The 13,500-nt window shown below is 42.5% G+C and overlaps 2 protein-coding genes across 24 annotated transcripts in view; both read left to right on the top strand.

Annotated features, from left to right (window-relative positions):
* The window catches only part of USP54 (ubiquitin specific peptidase 54), a 118,195-nt gene extending 114,248 nt beyond the window's left edge, over positions 1-3,947 (top strand). For 9 of the 11 annotated variants that reach the window (XM_049697265.1, XM_049697266.1, XM_033434104.2 and 6 more), the window contains 2 exons: positions 278-464; positions 2,655-3,947. In XM_049697265.1, the coding sequence (XP_049553222.1) occupies positions 278-464; positions 2,655-3,214 (747 nt within the window). In that variant the 3' untranslated portion in view covers positions 3,215-3,947. Of the gene's footprint in view, positions 1-277; positions 465-2,654 lie in introns of those variants that run through there. The other 2 variants (XR_007471418.1, XR_004485002.2) reach the window with 2 other exon arrangements.
* A 155-nt stretch (positions 3,948-4,102) lies between these two features.
* PPP3CB (protein phosphatase 3 catalytic subunit beta) overlaps positions 4,103-13,500 on the top strand; it is a 49,905-nt gene continuing 40,507 nt past the window's right edge. For 12 of the 13 annotated variants that reach the window (XM_049697296.1, XM_012534206.3, XM_012534203.3 and 9 more), the window contains exon 1: positions 4,103-6,141. In XM_049697296.1, coding sequence (XP_049553253.1) covers positions 6,057-6,141 — 85 coding nt within the window. In that variant the 5' untranslated portion in view covers positions 4,103-6,056. Of the gene's footprint in view, positions 7,058-13,500 lie in introns of all 13 variants that reach the window. The other variant, XM_049697299.1, reaches the window with a different exon arrangement.

Below are 13,500 nucleotides of genomic sequence, written 5' to 3'. Positions count from 1 at the left end.
AGACCTTGATGTTAGGTTTGGGAAGGTGAGGGTTATGAGGAAGATAGATTAAGGGAAGAGAATCTGTAGTTTGGTGTCTCCAGTTCATAGTGGTCAGGATGTTTCCTAGAGGGGCTGATAGGGAGAGTGACAAGTAAATTGGGTCCCTCTCTAGATTAAGGAATGCTTGTACTCTAGTTCCTTCCATCTCCCCCTGCTTTCCTCACTGTTTACCCAACCATATCCTGCTCTGTGTTAATCCTCATCTCTATGTTTTTTTGTCTTGTCTCATTATAAGGATTCATCAAACGCGAGGAAAAAGCCTTTGGAAACCGGGCACCGTTGTTCCAGCTCCTCTTCCCTCCCTGTCATCCATGACCCTCCTGTGTTTCTCCTTGGTCCCCAACTCTACCCATCCCAACCACAGTTCCTGTCCCCAGATGTCTTGATGCCCAGCGTGGCAGGGGAGCCCCATAGACCCCCAGGTAACTCTCCCCACAATCTACTATTATGTGCTGGAATGTGGTACATTTCCAGGGACTTGGAAGAATCAAATCAGTACACCTGTTGGGGGGTGGGGGAAGAGGGGTCACAGGTGGGGTTGTAAAGGGATATGAATGACTGCTTTAAAGATGAATTATGATTGAATCATTTCTTGGGCAACATGGTCTAGACCAGAGTTCCCAGAATCTAACTACCCATGAAAATGAATTGCTTCAGTCATGATAGGATATGCTTTTTTTTTTTTTTTTTTTTTTTGACGAGCAGGCTCAGCGGCCATGGCTCACGGGCCCAGCCGCTCCGCGGCATGTGGGATCTTCCCGGACCGGGGCACGAACCCATGTCCCCTGCATTGGCAGGCGGACTGTCAACCACTGCGCCACCAGGGAAGCCCAGGATATGCTTTTAAGTGACCAAGGGGAGTTAATACCTAGTCTTTAAGATCCCCCAAAACAGGAAGTGTCATCTCTATCAGCTAGTTTCCTCTCCTTCTATCCCGAGTCTCAGTTGAGCGATGGTCTAGGACAGCGGTCCCCAACCTTTTTGGCACCAGGGACCAGTTTCGTGGAAGACAATTTTTCCACAGATGGGAGGGGCAGGGGGGATGGTTTGGGGATGATTCAAGCGCATTACATTTATTGTGCATTTTACTTCTATTACTATTACATTGTAATATATAATGAAATAATTATACAACTCGCCATAATGCTGACAGGAGGCAGAGCTCCAGCGGTAATGCGAGTGATGGGGAGTGGCTGTAAATACTGATGAAGCTTCGCTTGCTCCCCTGCTGCTCACCTCCTGCTGTGTGGCCTGGTTCCTAACAGGCCATGGACAGATAGCAGACCGTGGCTCCGGGGTTGGGGACCCCTGATCTAGGAGGACGAGGTGTGAATGGGAGACTTGGAAAGACCCTTGGAATATCCATGCCATGTATAGAGACCCAGACAATCCTGGGGAAGGTGGACAGTATCCTTTTGGCTTTGACCCTCCACAGCTAGATTTGTTCCTTTTCCTCCTTATGGGCTGAATCTACAGTTTAAGGCAGTGATTCTCAACGGGAAAGGGGAGGTGCTACTGGCATATAGTGGGTAGAGGGGCCAGGGATGCTGCTAAACATCCAGCAATGCACAAGCAGTTTCTTTGCACACCCCATCCCACCCCCAAAACAAAGAACTGTCAGCCCAAAATATCAGTAGTGCCGAGGTTGAGAAACCTGTCTGTGGATATGTAAATCCCCAGGGCAAGGGATGGTTGTCATTCTTAGAACAGAAGATAGAGTAGTATTGTTGATATTTGTGTCCAAATTTTAGGGAGCTTTGGATACGCAGGCCTTCTGGACGAATGGACTTCATATTACTCAGTGGAACAGCCAGGTAGCCAGCCTCCTTTGACAGTTATTAGGGGTATCTGATTAGTCAGGCAGCATTTATTGCAACTTGTTCTGCACCAAATGCTACAGTGAATACAGGGAAGAATGAAGGCAGCTCTCTGCTCTCAAAGAGCTCAGAGTTTCAATAGTCAGATATACATATGTGTAAGTATAGTACAGGTGTTGATGGAATTTTAAAATAAAGAATGAAAAATATTGTTTAGAAGTGATTTTTTGAAAATTAGTTATTTTGTTTCTTTTAAGTAAAGGGGAATCAATGTATAGAAAAGGCATTTCACATTATGTATGTGGGAGTGGTGCAAACAAAAGCAGAGATCTTGGAGAATGAGCAAGAATGTAAGCAGACACAGCTTAACTTCAGTGAAGGTACCATGTTCAGAAAAACTGAGTGATGTTTTGGAGTGGTGGCTCTTAAGGAGTAAAGTTGTCACAGTGAGAACATACATTTGCAATATTAGAGAGCCATTTGTGTGTGACTGTGTGTGTGTGTGTGTGTGTGTGTGTGTCTTTTGGAGGAAGGATTATAGTGCAGTGAGACAGAAGTATGGCAACATCCAGGAGACTGTTTCATTTGCACAGGCTGGAGGTAAGAGACTTGATTTTAATGTTTATTAAGAATTTTAAAAAATGAAATTAAAAGCAAAACTAGGTTCCTTCTTTCCCTTATGTGTATGTTCTTGGAGAGGTGGGGAGTTAGAAGGAACAGCCAGAAATGGTCCTCTGGAAAGGAGAATGGTTTTACTGAAGATGCTCAATCGTTGGGTTTCTTTTCTCTTCCCAGGAACTTCGAGGAGTGTCCAGCAGTTTCTGGCTATGTGTGACAGGGGTGAAACTTCCGAAGCGGTCAAGCACACAGGAAGGACTTTGAACTACCGGAGTCTCCCCCATCGAACCAGAACAGATGCCTCCTGGGGAGCATGGTCAGAGACCAACCAGCATATTGGCGCCAGATTCCTGACTACTCCAGGGTGCAAGCCTCAGCTAACTCACACTGCCACACTACCAGAGAGACACCAGGGCCTTCAGGTTCCTCATGCTCAGTCCTGGGAGGATCTTTTCCATTCACCCTCCCACGTTCCCATTGTTTACCCTGTGTCTCTGCCGTCAAGCAGTCTTCGTGTACCCCTGAGGTCAGCTTGGAATTCAGGTCCTGTTCCAGGGTTTCGAGCCCCTGGTCCTCGAAGAGTAGATATGCCCCCAGATGATGACTGGAGGCAAAGCAGTTATACCCTGCAATCTGGGCACAGGAGGACAGGGAGAGAGGAGTTTCTGTTTGTTCTAGCAGATGCCCCTGGAAGAGAGCAGATCAGGGCTAGAGCCATGCAGCACAGCAGGTGGTAAAGGTCACCCCTTTCCTCTCCTGGAGCCACAGCTTTCTCTATAGAGTTGGTACCCTGCATCCCTGCTGGGGCTGTGCTAGTCTCATCTCAGCATAGAGTTGGCACCTTCTCCTAGGGGTGCCAGGAACCGCTAAAGAGACCTGGCTCTTTGAGAGGGAATATTTGAAATTCCAATTTCCATTCACCTAGCAAAAGGAAGCAGCTGCTGTTTAGGGCTTTATTTGACCCACCTTAAAGATGAATCCATATTACTCTGGACACTAGCCATTCCTTAGGATCTTAGGGTCACCGTTTTATTCCTGAATACTCTATGCCCCCACCTCCACCTGAGCCCTCGTATTCTGTTCCTTATTATATTACCAACTTCTTTGTTTTATCCACCTGTCCCTATTACCTGACCTTCTGTCTTCCCAATCCCCCATCCTTGGAGGGACATGTAGCCCTGTAGTCTTGGTCTTGACCACAACATTCAGGCTAACCCACCTGCCCAGATTGTCCCTCTGCCCTCAAACTTTTGGCCTAGAATGCGAGGCTGCCAACATAACAATTGCTCTTCTGAACAGATGGAGTCAGGCACACTAACATACCCTCCTGTCCTCAGCAGCAGAGCCATTACTGCCACTCGCTCAGTCGCCGTTGTAAACCCTGAGAGTCAGCTGAACTATTTTAGGGCCAAACATACTGTTTTTGTAAAGTATTTTTCATTAATAAATCTATAAGATAGTTCTATTTAATTCCTTGTCACTTAATTGTCTATTTAATCCCTTTTGTATGCTCTTGCTCTTTTGTATTGGGGTGGGGAAGCCTGGAGAAGCAAGAAATACCAATTCCCAGAGGCCTGGGGCTCTGTATATGGCTTTTGACTGAGTGAAAGTGAGCAGCCAAAGAGGAATTGAAGGATAGTTGAAGGGTATATATTCAAGGTAGGAGTCAATGGGTCCTAATATGGAGTGACTTTCCTTGTTATTATTGCCACTAGTATATTTTCTATCCCTTTCCTGCCAAGAGGCACTCAACACATTACACACTTTCTCCTTCCCTCCTTAGGGAGATTTTCTGGGGATTCAAACTCCTCTTACAAACTCACTCCTGATCTAGGTACTCTTGGTGCCCTCCCTCTACAAGTTTGTGATGCGCCTCGTATCCTTTCCTTGCTCTCTTCACATGGCTGCCCCTCCCCTTCCCCTGTGGAATTATTGCACTTCCATGCCAGAAAGATCCATTTTCACCCCTGCCTCACTCCCAAATTCACCTCCCTCTAAAAAATATTTTGTGAGTTCCCTTTGCAAAGAATACCCATTGGGCATTTCTCTTGTTTTACCCCAGCTCTCACGATCACTGAGATTGACGAAATGAAGAGGTAGAGAGGTGCTCTTTGAGACCTTTGAACAACTGCTTATCTAATTATCTCCATCTATTATGAACAGATTCTGAGCACATGTAGTATTGAGCAGGAGGATGTGCAGGCATTTCTCACCCTATGCTACTTGAATCCTATGCCATCAAGATATATAGATCTTAGTGGATATGCTGGTCTCTGTTCATGATCCAGTACCTTTCCTGGTGTCATACACACTTCTAATAATTATTGATTGAACAGTCAGTTCTTTTTTTTTAAAATTAATTTATTTTTGGCTGCACTGGGTCTTTGCTGCGCATGGGCTTACTCTAGTTGTGGCGAGCGGGGGCTACTCTTCGTTGTGGTGCACGGGCTTCTCATTGCGGTGGCTTCTCTTGTTGCGGAGCACAGGCTCTAGGTGCGTGGGCTTCAGTAGTTGTGGCTCTCGGGCTCAGTAGTTGCGGCATGCAGGCTCTAGAGCACAGGCTCAGTAGTTGTGGCACACAGGCTTAATTGCTCCACAGCACGTAGGATCTTCCCGGACCAGGGCTCGAACCTGTGTCCCCTGCATTAGCAGGCAGATTCTTAACCATTGTGCCAGCAGGGAAGTCCCGAACAGTCAGTTCTTGTCCTACTACTCCGTTCCCCATGAATGTCCGTCTCTATAAAGTTTCCATAGAAAACCTGGGCCGACATTTCTGTATACGCAGAGAAATATCCTGTGAGGTATTTCTTATGAGGAACTAATTTCCAGTTCCCTACTTACTCCTCTGCCTTCGGAATCTCTGTTTTCTGAATGAATCAAGAGGGAGGCTGTGTCCTTTTCAGGTGAATTCTGTACTCTTTGAACGTCTCTTGGTGTCATCCCTTTCTTTCCTCTTACGTGTTTTGATTCTTAACCCTTGGAGCCTAGTCTGCTCTACCTGCATTGTTACTCTGTGCCTCCAGACTCTTGACAGTTCCAGGCTCTAAACACAAGGGTCAGTCAGGTTCTCTCTCAGACTCCATTCTGAACTGTTGCTTTGCTCTAGAATCTAGAATGCTTCCTCTATTTCTCCTTTCAGTTACCAACCAAAGTACCCGGATTCGGTAGTCAAATTGTTATATATTTTTTCTCTATTAGTAGAAGATTCTTAGGTTTGATCGTCACCCCATCTTACTGGGAGCTCCATAAAAGCCGGTGTCCTTTTCCGTAGCACTCATTCACCGCAGCAACTAGATGCAGACAGCCATCTCTTCTCACTCTTTTGTTTCTGCCTGCCCAGAATTTTCACCTGATCCCTTGGCTCGTCCCGTTTCTCTCCTAGCCTCAGTAATTTTGCCCAAGTCCCTAGAGCCTGCTCCGCCCCCGCCCCCGCACGCGCGGTGCATGCCGGTCTTAGCCCCTCTGTAGGGAAAGAGGGTCCGCCATGTTCCCCAGCGGCGCCGCCGCTTGGCTCTGGTAGCCGCCGCCCCCGCCCCCAACCCCGCCCGGCCCAGCGCCTAGCCGAGCCCCGGGCCCAGCATGGCCGCCCCGGAGCCGGCCCGGGCTGCACCGCCCCCACCCCCGCCCCCGCCGCCCCCTCCCGGGGCTGACCGAGTCGTCAAAGGTGAGAGGTGGACGAAGCCTTGAGGGCCTGGCCTGAGGAGGTAGCTGTGTGAGGGCGGGCGGGAGACCGTCCCCTCCGGAGCGGGCCCGGAAGGGCGGGCGAATGACTGGCTGCCTCCCTTGGGGAGTGGCCCCTGGGCGGGCCCCTGCTGGGCTGGGCTGAGTTGGTGGCGGCGGCTCCGCGGTCTCTCGCTTGCCTTCTGGCCGTGGCGGGGGTTTCGCCCTGGGGGGTCTCCTAGCCGAAGGGGTGAGGCTACTAGTCGCAGAGCCCCTTTCTTTTCCTGCCCGGTCTGTCAAAAGCGGCCCAAAGGCCGCGATTAGCTTCCTGCACCGCGACAGCTGCACGCCTGGCTTGCCTGGGCGGACCGAGGGGCTCGGAGACCTTCAGCCACGCGGCGCCGGGCGATGAGCAGTCAGAAATCACCTCGGCTTTGGCCCACGTCTGCTCCCCAATGACAGCCGTCTGCCCTATTCGCGCCTAGTTAGCGCCAGCCGCAGGGGTTCGGCCCTCAGGTGTCACCCCGCGCGGAAATTGGGGGAACTGTATGGGATCGGACAAGGGTGAAGGGACGAGCCAGAATTTGGGGGCCCCGGCTTTAAGTGCAGAATAGATGGAAAAAAGACAGCATAAAAGAGAAAAAAGCTTCAGGGATAGGAAGAAGCATTTACGTAGAAAACCGTCAACACTTTTTGGTCAAAGGCCAAGAGGGGTTAGCCCTCCTTTGCAGGCAGACACCCACACACTCCCCCTAGAAGAAAAAATTAAATATTTCTCAGCTGGTGCAGAATTTATGGTTGTTTAACGACCACAGGTCAGCAGATTAATTTAAAATAGAGAAATTGAGGGCTAATTGAGAGTTGCTTAAGATTTCCACGCTTTCTGGGAGAGCCCATCAACTTGAAGCACTGCTGCGGAGGTGAAAAACATAATTTGAAATGATTTTTCTTTATCCTGTAGCTTGGTCAGTAAATTGAAATCATTTTAGAATAAAGGTTTCCTTATTGTATCACATTTATTTTTGAAAGATAGATACTTTTGTTTTATTTATTTATTTAATTCAGCTTCTTAAGTATACTGGCACAATGTAAACACTGTTAGCCCAGTTTTGGAAATCTGACTAGACATGTTTCCATTAAAATATTTAAAAACAAGAAAAACTTTTTCCTTTGTGTTTTTTTAATTTTAATTTGTCAATTCGAGTCTCCTTTAATAATAATAACACTAATTTGTATCTAGGCTATGTAGATAATTCAAAAAACTTAATAGTATATCTTTTCAGGCCAGTTATTGGAATGAACTTAAAAAAGAGTTTATGGAATCCTTGTCCTGAGAAATCTTTTAAAAAAGAGAAAGAAAAATGATTGGTAGTTCAGGCATTCATCCTATTGTGAAATCCTGAAGTTCTGTGGGGGTGGGAATAGGAGACATGGGCTGCCTGTTAATTTCCTGACAGTATACTTGTGCTGTCTGTTAATTTCTCTGGGTACTTTTCACCCTACTATTAGATGGGACAACCAGTCACATTGCTGAACAGTGAGTTTATGCTCTCCTTATGCTTGTGAATCTTCTTGTTTCTTGTCAAATATGTGGTAATATTTCCCTTGTACTGCTTTAATACAGTAAAAATAAGATTCCAGACATAAGGCATATTCCTTAGGGGTGAGATTTGAATGCAAGACACAGTCATGTTTGCAGTTTATTGGTATGAAATAAAAGTCACTTGATTTAGGTAAATAGGAGTTTGTTGGTAAGAAAATTATAGTTTAGTAGAGCTCATGGATATAAGATCTCATGTGCTTTGTAGTATATTCTTCAAGACAATTTTCTTCATGGAATTTGTTAGCTAGTTGGAATGACTGATATGGATCACATGCTTTAGATATAGTGTGCAACAGACTGGTTTGTGCTGCTCATGGAGTCTCTGGCTTCCTTGGAAGTTACTGGGAAACTTACCTTTCGTATACAAATCTCCTTTTAGATTTCATCTTCAAGCTTTTCTTGTCTTTCTCAGTCAATAATTGTACTCTCATGTTGCATTTGATGACAAAGAACACCAGTTTCCTGAAGATATATGACCACAGTGCTAGTTCAACTTAGGTTTAACTTGTTAAAAATCCAGATTTCTTTTAAGTCCAGTATGTGCTAGTTTTGCATCAGTACCATTTCATAGTAGTAATGTTATGGAGACCATCGTTGACGTTGAATACAAGTAGTCTTTTTACTCCCTGAAACTTTTCCTTGTTGTCTCTAAATTTTATACTCTTACACTTCTAGTCAGGAGGCCTATATTTTATGGTCACATAGGTTTTGAAGGGGAAATAGGTCTTTCTGTATTTAATATCAAATGCCTGAAATTCACATCATGTGAAGTTTGAGATCTTGGGATACTATAGGTGATTCATGTATAAATTATCTATTCACTGAAATTATTAGTGGTAATTCCATATCACTGATTATGGGTGATTAGGTTTCCTGGTTAGTTAAAGAAGTTCAGTTCTGAGCCTGCTCCAGCTGCTGGCTCTGGTCAAATTCTGTTGGAAAGTTGGTGTAGCCCAAGTGGTTTAGGTGAGATAGTATGCCCTCTTGACAATTTTCTGTTAAGCATTTTTCTATCTTTAGCTAAGATAGGAAGTTGAAAATAAGAAAATAGAAACAAACTAGGAAAAACAGCTGACTGTATTGGCGTGAATGCCTTATTGACACATCAGCAAAATTGGTGTGTGTAATTTAAGCATAAAACCCTGAATTTATGTATATTGCTCTCCCTCCTCGCCCAGAAGTTTGCTTGACCTGAATTGTTCAGGTACTTCCTTTTCTTTCCAGATACTTTTAAAATGTACTTTTTGCCGTATAGATCAGGTCCCAGATTTGTAAAACTAGATTATCCCTTGAGATTATTAAATCTATTACTCCTGATACAAAAATTCACCTTTATCACTTAGAATGCATTGTCTATATTGTGTATATGTTCATTTTAGCACCCACAATGTGACTCTCTTTTGCATTCAACATGTTTTCTTTATTTCATAGGTTATATTATCCTTATCTCTTAAATTATCAGACTTTCAGATTGAACCAAAATGCTAAAGAGTGTGTGTTGTAAGTTTTTTAGCTATTATATATCTGATGGGCAGCCTTATGATTCATTTAGGTTCTCTTGCCAGCTGCCCTGCTTATAAATCTGAGGCTAACGTGTTTTCCAGTACCTTAGCTTTATTAGGATTGCTTATTTTCATTACAGATTTTTAGATGACCCACAAAGGTCTCGGGGTCACATAGCTACTTCAATGTTTTTTACTAGTTCTATTTCATTATATTTTAAAGCAACTTGCATTTTAATTTTTGTTTACAAAAGCTATTTTGTGGACTTACCTATCTAAAAAATATAACTCTTGAAAATGATTTTTCTTTTTCTTTCCACCTTTGTTAAACTGTTCAGCATACTAAACTAAATCTTCAGTACCATGTGTCCTATAGAAAGCAAAGGAACAGAGAATATTGTGTGTGTGTGTGTGTGTGTGTGTGTGTGTGAGAGAGAGGGCGGGGGGGAGAGAGAGAGAGAGGGAGAGAGAAAGGGAGAGAGAGAGAGAGAGAGAGAGAAAGAAGGAAAGAGAACACTGGCAACAGGTCATCTTAGAAGGAAAATGCCAAGGAGGAAAGCTGTTCAGTAGTGAGGCAAAAGTTTTAGGTTCGGAGCTATTGAATGAATTGGCAAGAGTTATAAGGAAAAGTTTGGTGAAAGAATTTTGATTTATTAGATGAGGTGTGTTTTAGTGCCAATCATATGACTTCATTTCATTATAAAAATGTTTATTTATACACAGAGATGAAATAAGCTAAAGCTAATTGGCATCCTTGTATGGTATGTAAAATTTATTTTGGAAATTCAGAGTAATCAAATAGCAAATATTTATTTAATGCCTGCTGTATAGCTAAAAACTGTAGGGAAACAACAGAAGTGTGAAAGATAAATTACAGTCTTGGTCCTTGGGGAAATAAGTACTCATAAAAAGTTAATCATTTATGTCATAAGGCTGGGTGTGATTAATAATTGCCAGATAAGTGGCAGACCCAGCAAGCTGAGTTCAAAGAAGGTAGTGATGATTCTGGACTGGAGTGGTCTAGCAAGGGTTTGTATAGGAGGAAAGAGGTCTTGAAGAATGGGTAAGATTCAAATAAGCAAAAGATTGGGACCATTTATTTGTGCAACATTTATCGAGTATGTGCTTTGTACCAGACATAATACTAGGCATTAGGGATACAGAATTGAAATAAGTAAGATAGATTCTCTTGGAGGCAGTCTGGTGGGGGAGACATTATTGCAAATAAATAATATAATGAATTAGATACAAAGTGCTGTTGGAGCTGTAAAAAAGGAATTAACTGTCTTAATTGGAGGGAAACTTTACTGAAAGGATTATGTTTTGAGTGGAGCCTTAAAGGATGAGTAGAATTTCTTCAGATATAAGGTAGGGCTGGGATAGAGAAAATATTTTCTGGTAGAGAAAACAGCAGCAGAAAGGCATGGAGTTTGAAAAAAGCATGAAATATGTGACAGTATTGTGTGAAGTTCTTGGCAAGCAGGAGATGAAGTTGGAAAGGATTTTTTGTACACCAAGTTGAGGATCTGAAACTTAAGCTAAGCAGTATAGCCTCTGGATAATTAAGAACACTGGATGATTAAGCCTCTGGAGTCAGACTGCCTGGGTTTGAACCTAGTTCTACTTTAACCTTTTCACTGAGGACAAGATACTTAATATCACCAACCCTCAATTTTCTCATCTGCAAAATAGAGTTAATAATATGGGATTTTTGAAGGATTAATAGAGACAATTCATGTAAAATTTGTACCGCAGTGCCTGGCCTGACACATGGTAAGTACTCAACTAATGATAGCCATCACCATTATTATTATTGAAGGTTTTAAAGTAAAGGAATGACCCAGTATTTTGGTTTTTGAAAGCTAACGTGATATTGTGTAGAATGAAATATTATAATGGGAGAGGCTTAAATCAGGATGTCAGAAGATTAATGGAGTAGTCCAAGTGCAGAATGACCACAGTATGAATTAAGAGAAGGAGAAAAACCAGATATGACACAAATTCTGAGTAATATTAGAAAGTAGATATATTGGATCAGTGACTGGGTGTGGGAATGAAACAGGTGGAAGAGCAAACCTTTTTGAGAAAACAGTAATCAGACTAATTTTGCTTTAGTGATTGTTTGAGCATTGGTAGTTGAAAGCAGAAGAGATTGGAGTGACATGGAAGATACTGGGAATGGTTAAGAAAGACTTTGAAAATAAGTTTCAGGCTGTTGTTCCCTTTATTCTTTAGTCCTTAAGAAACCACCCCAAATTTTGGGGTAGATTTATCTACCTATGCTTTGTACAAAAAAGGGGAGGGAAAGTAGAGATTTTAGTTAGAGTTTTCTCGTACACAAAGTAATAAGAACTTGAACTAACATTGCAGCAATGGAGGTGTTAAAAAAAAAAAAGAGAGAATTTGAAGAATCAGTAGGACTTGGAGTCCAGAAAGAGAACAATGACACCAAAATTTTAAGTCAGAGTAACAGAGAATGATGATACCATAACAAAAATAAGCCAGGAAGGGGAACCAGTTTTTGAGGGAAGATTATTGTGTTCAAAGAACCACCACACATTAAAAGGAATCCAAGGGATACCTGGAAATTTTGAAGACAGTGTTGTAGGATCTGCTGAAATCTTTCTTTAGAGCATGCTTCTACCTGTGGCATCTGAAGGGGTTATACCGTTCTTGGTGAAGAGGAGAGTTTTGATGACTCTTTTAGTCAGAAGAGCATTGTCATTGTGTTGGTATAAGACAGGTAGTACTGGAGTAGCATTCTGAAGAACTCAGCTTCAATCATGGCTCTACCCCTTACTAGTTGAAACACCTTGAGAGAGCCATTAACTTATCTGAACGTGTTATCCTATTTGTGCAATTGAGATAAAACTTGCCCTACTGAACTCACAGGATGTCTCTGAGAATCATAGCGTTATGTATGTGAAAGCAGTTTGTAAACTGTAAATAAAGCACTATAAATATATTGTCATTGCTACATAAATTAGTGTAAGATAAGTAATTTAGAAACTGTAACTAATGTATCATTAATTCAGTAGACATTAGTATACATGTTCAAATCACTAGGTATGTAGAGATGAAAGACAGCTCCCTCGCCTTCAAGGAGCTCATAAACTTGAGGGGGAGACAAGATACTTACAGTACAATTGATAAGTGCCATGATGTAGGTGTGCATCAAATGCTTTGCTATGGGACCACAAGGAGGGGCACCATTAACCTAGCCTGGGAACAGGAAACGTTTTCAAGAATTGGAACACTGAAATGAGGTTTAAGGACAAGGAGAAGTTAGGCAAAAGGTGGGACTAGTGTACCCCCAAATAATAGGGCGTGCAAAGTACAGAGATTTTTTTTAAGTGATGTAACTTTAAAAATGAAGATTAAATATCTGAAGTATAGGATGTGTCCGGAATGTGAGTTAGTGGCAAAAGATGAGGGTTGGAAATGTAGGGAAGGGTCAGATTACAAGGGATCTCATATGGTATGTTAAGAGACACAATTTGGATTTTATATGATGAAGCCAGTCTTGAAACAGGAGGATGTTGAGATTTGAATTTTAAAAAGTATTCTGAGTTATTGTGAAGCATGGGCAAAATTGAAAAGATTTTAGTAATTTTAGAAAAAAAAAAAAGTCCTTATTCAGTGTCCCAGGACCAAAGAGACAAAACCAGATCAGAGAATTATTTAGGACCTATTGACCATGTTAGGGCGAGGAAGAAAAAGACTTCTAGGATAATTTCCAGATGAGTAGCTGTATTGGTGATAGTTTAGAGGACATTAAGTTTTGGACATATTAAGTTTAAGATACTTATGGAACATCCAAATGAAGATATTTGATAGTTTAATAAGGATTTGGAGTTTAGTTAGGGGCAGGGTCTGGACTGAATAATATATTTGGGAGTCCACAAAATACAGATTTTAGTTGAAGCCATAGTTATGAATGAGAGGAGTGTGATATGAGGGCCAAGGACAGAATCCTAGGTCACACTGTCCTAGGACCAGAAAAAGGACTAGAAGTTCATGAAATAGGCTGATCAGGTATGACCAGAGAATTAAGAGAAAAACCAGGTGAGTGAGTTCAAGAACCCAAGAGAGGAGAGAGATATAAGGTGAAGGAATAGAGCAGAAGCCAGATAAATGTGGATTGAGGAAAGTAGACAAAAAAGTGATAAAATGAAGCTATACCCTGTAGATTACTCTTTCAAGAAGCTTAGTTGTAAAATAAGGGATATATATGGTAAAAACAGGGATGAGAAGTAAG

This window comes from Orcinus orca, chromosome 14 (assembly GCF_937001465.1).
Source record: "Orcinus orca chromosome 14, mOrcOrc1.1, whole genome shotgun sequence".
Classification (NCBI taxonomy): Eukaryota; Metazoa; Chordata; class Mammalia; order Artiodactyla; family Delphinidae; genus Orcinus; species Orcinus orca.
The sequence above is the reverse complement of the archived record's forward strand: the minus strand, read 5'-3'. Positions and strand labels throughout refer to the sequence as shown.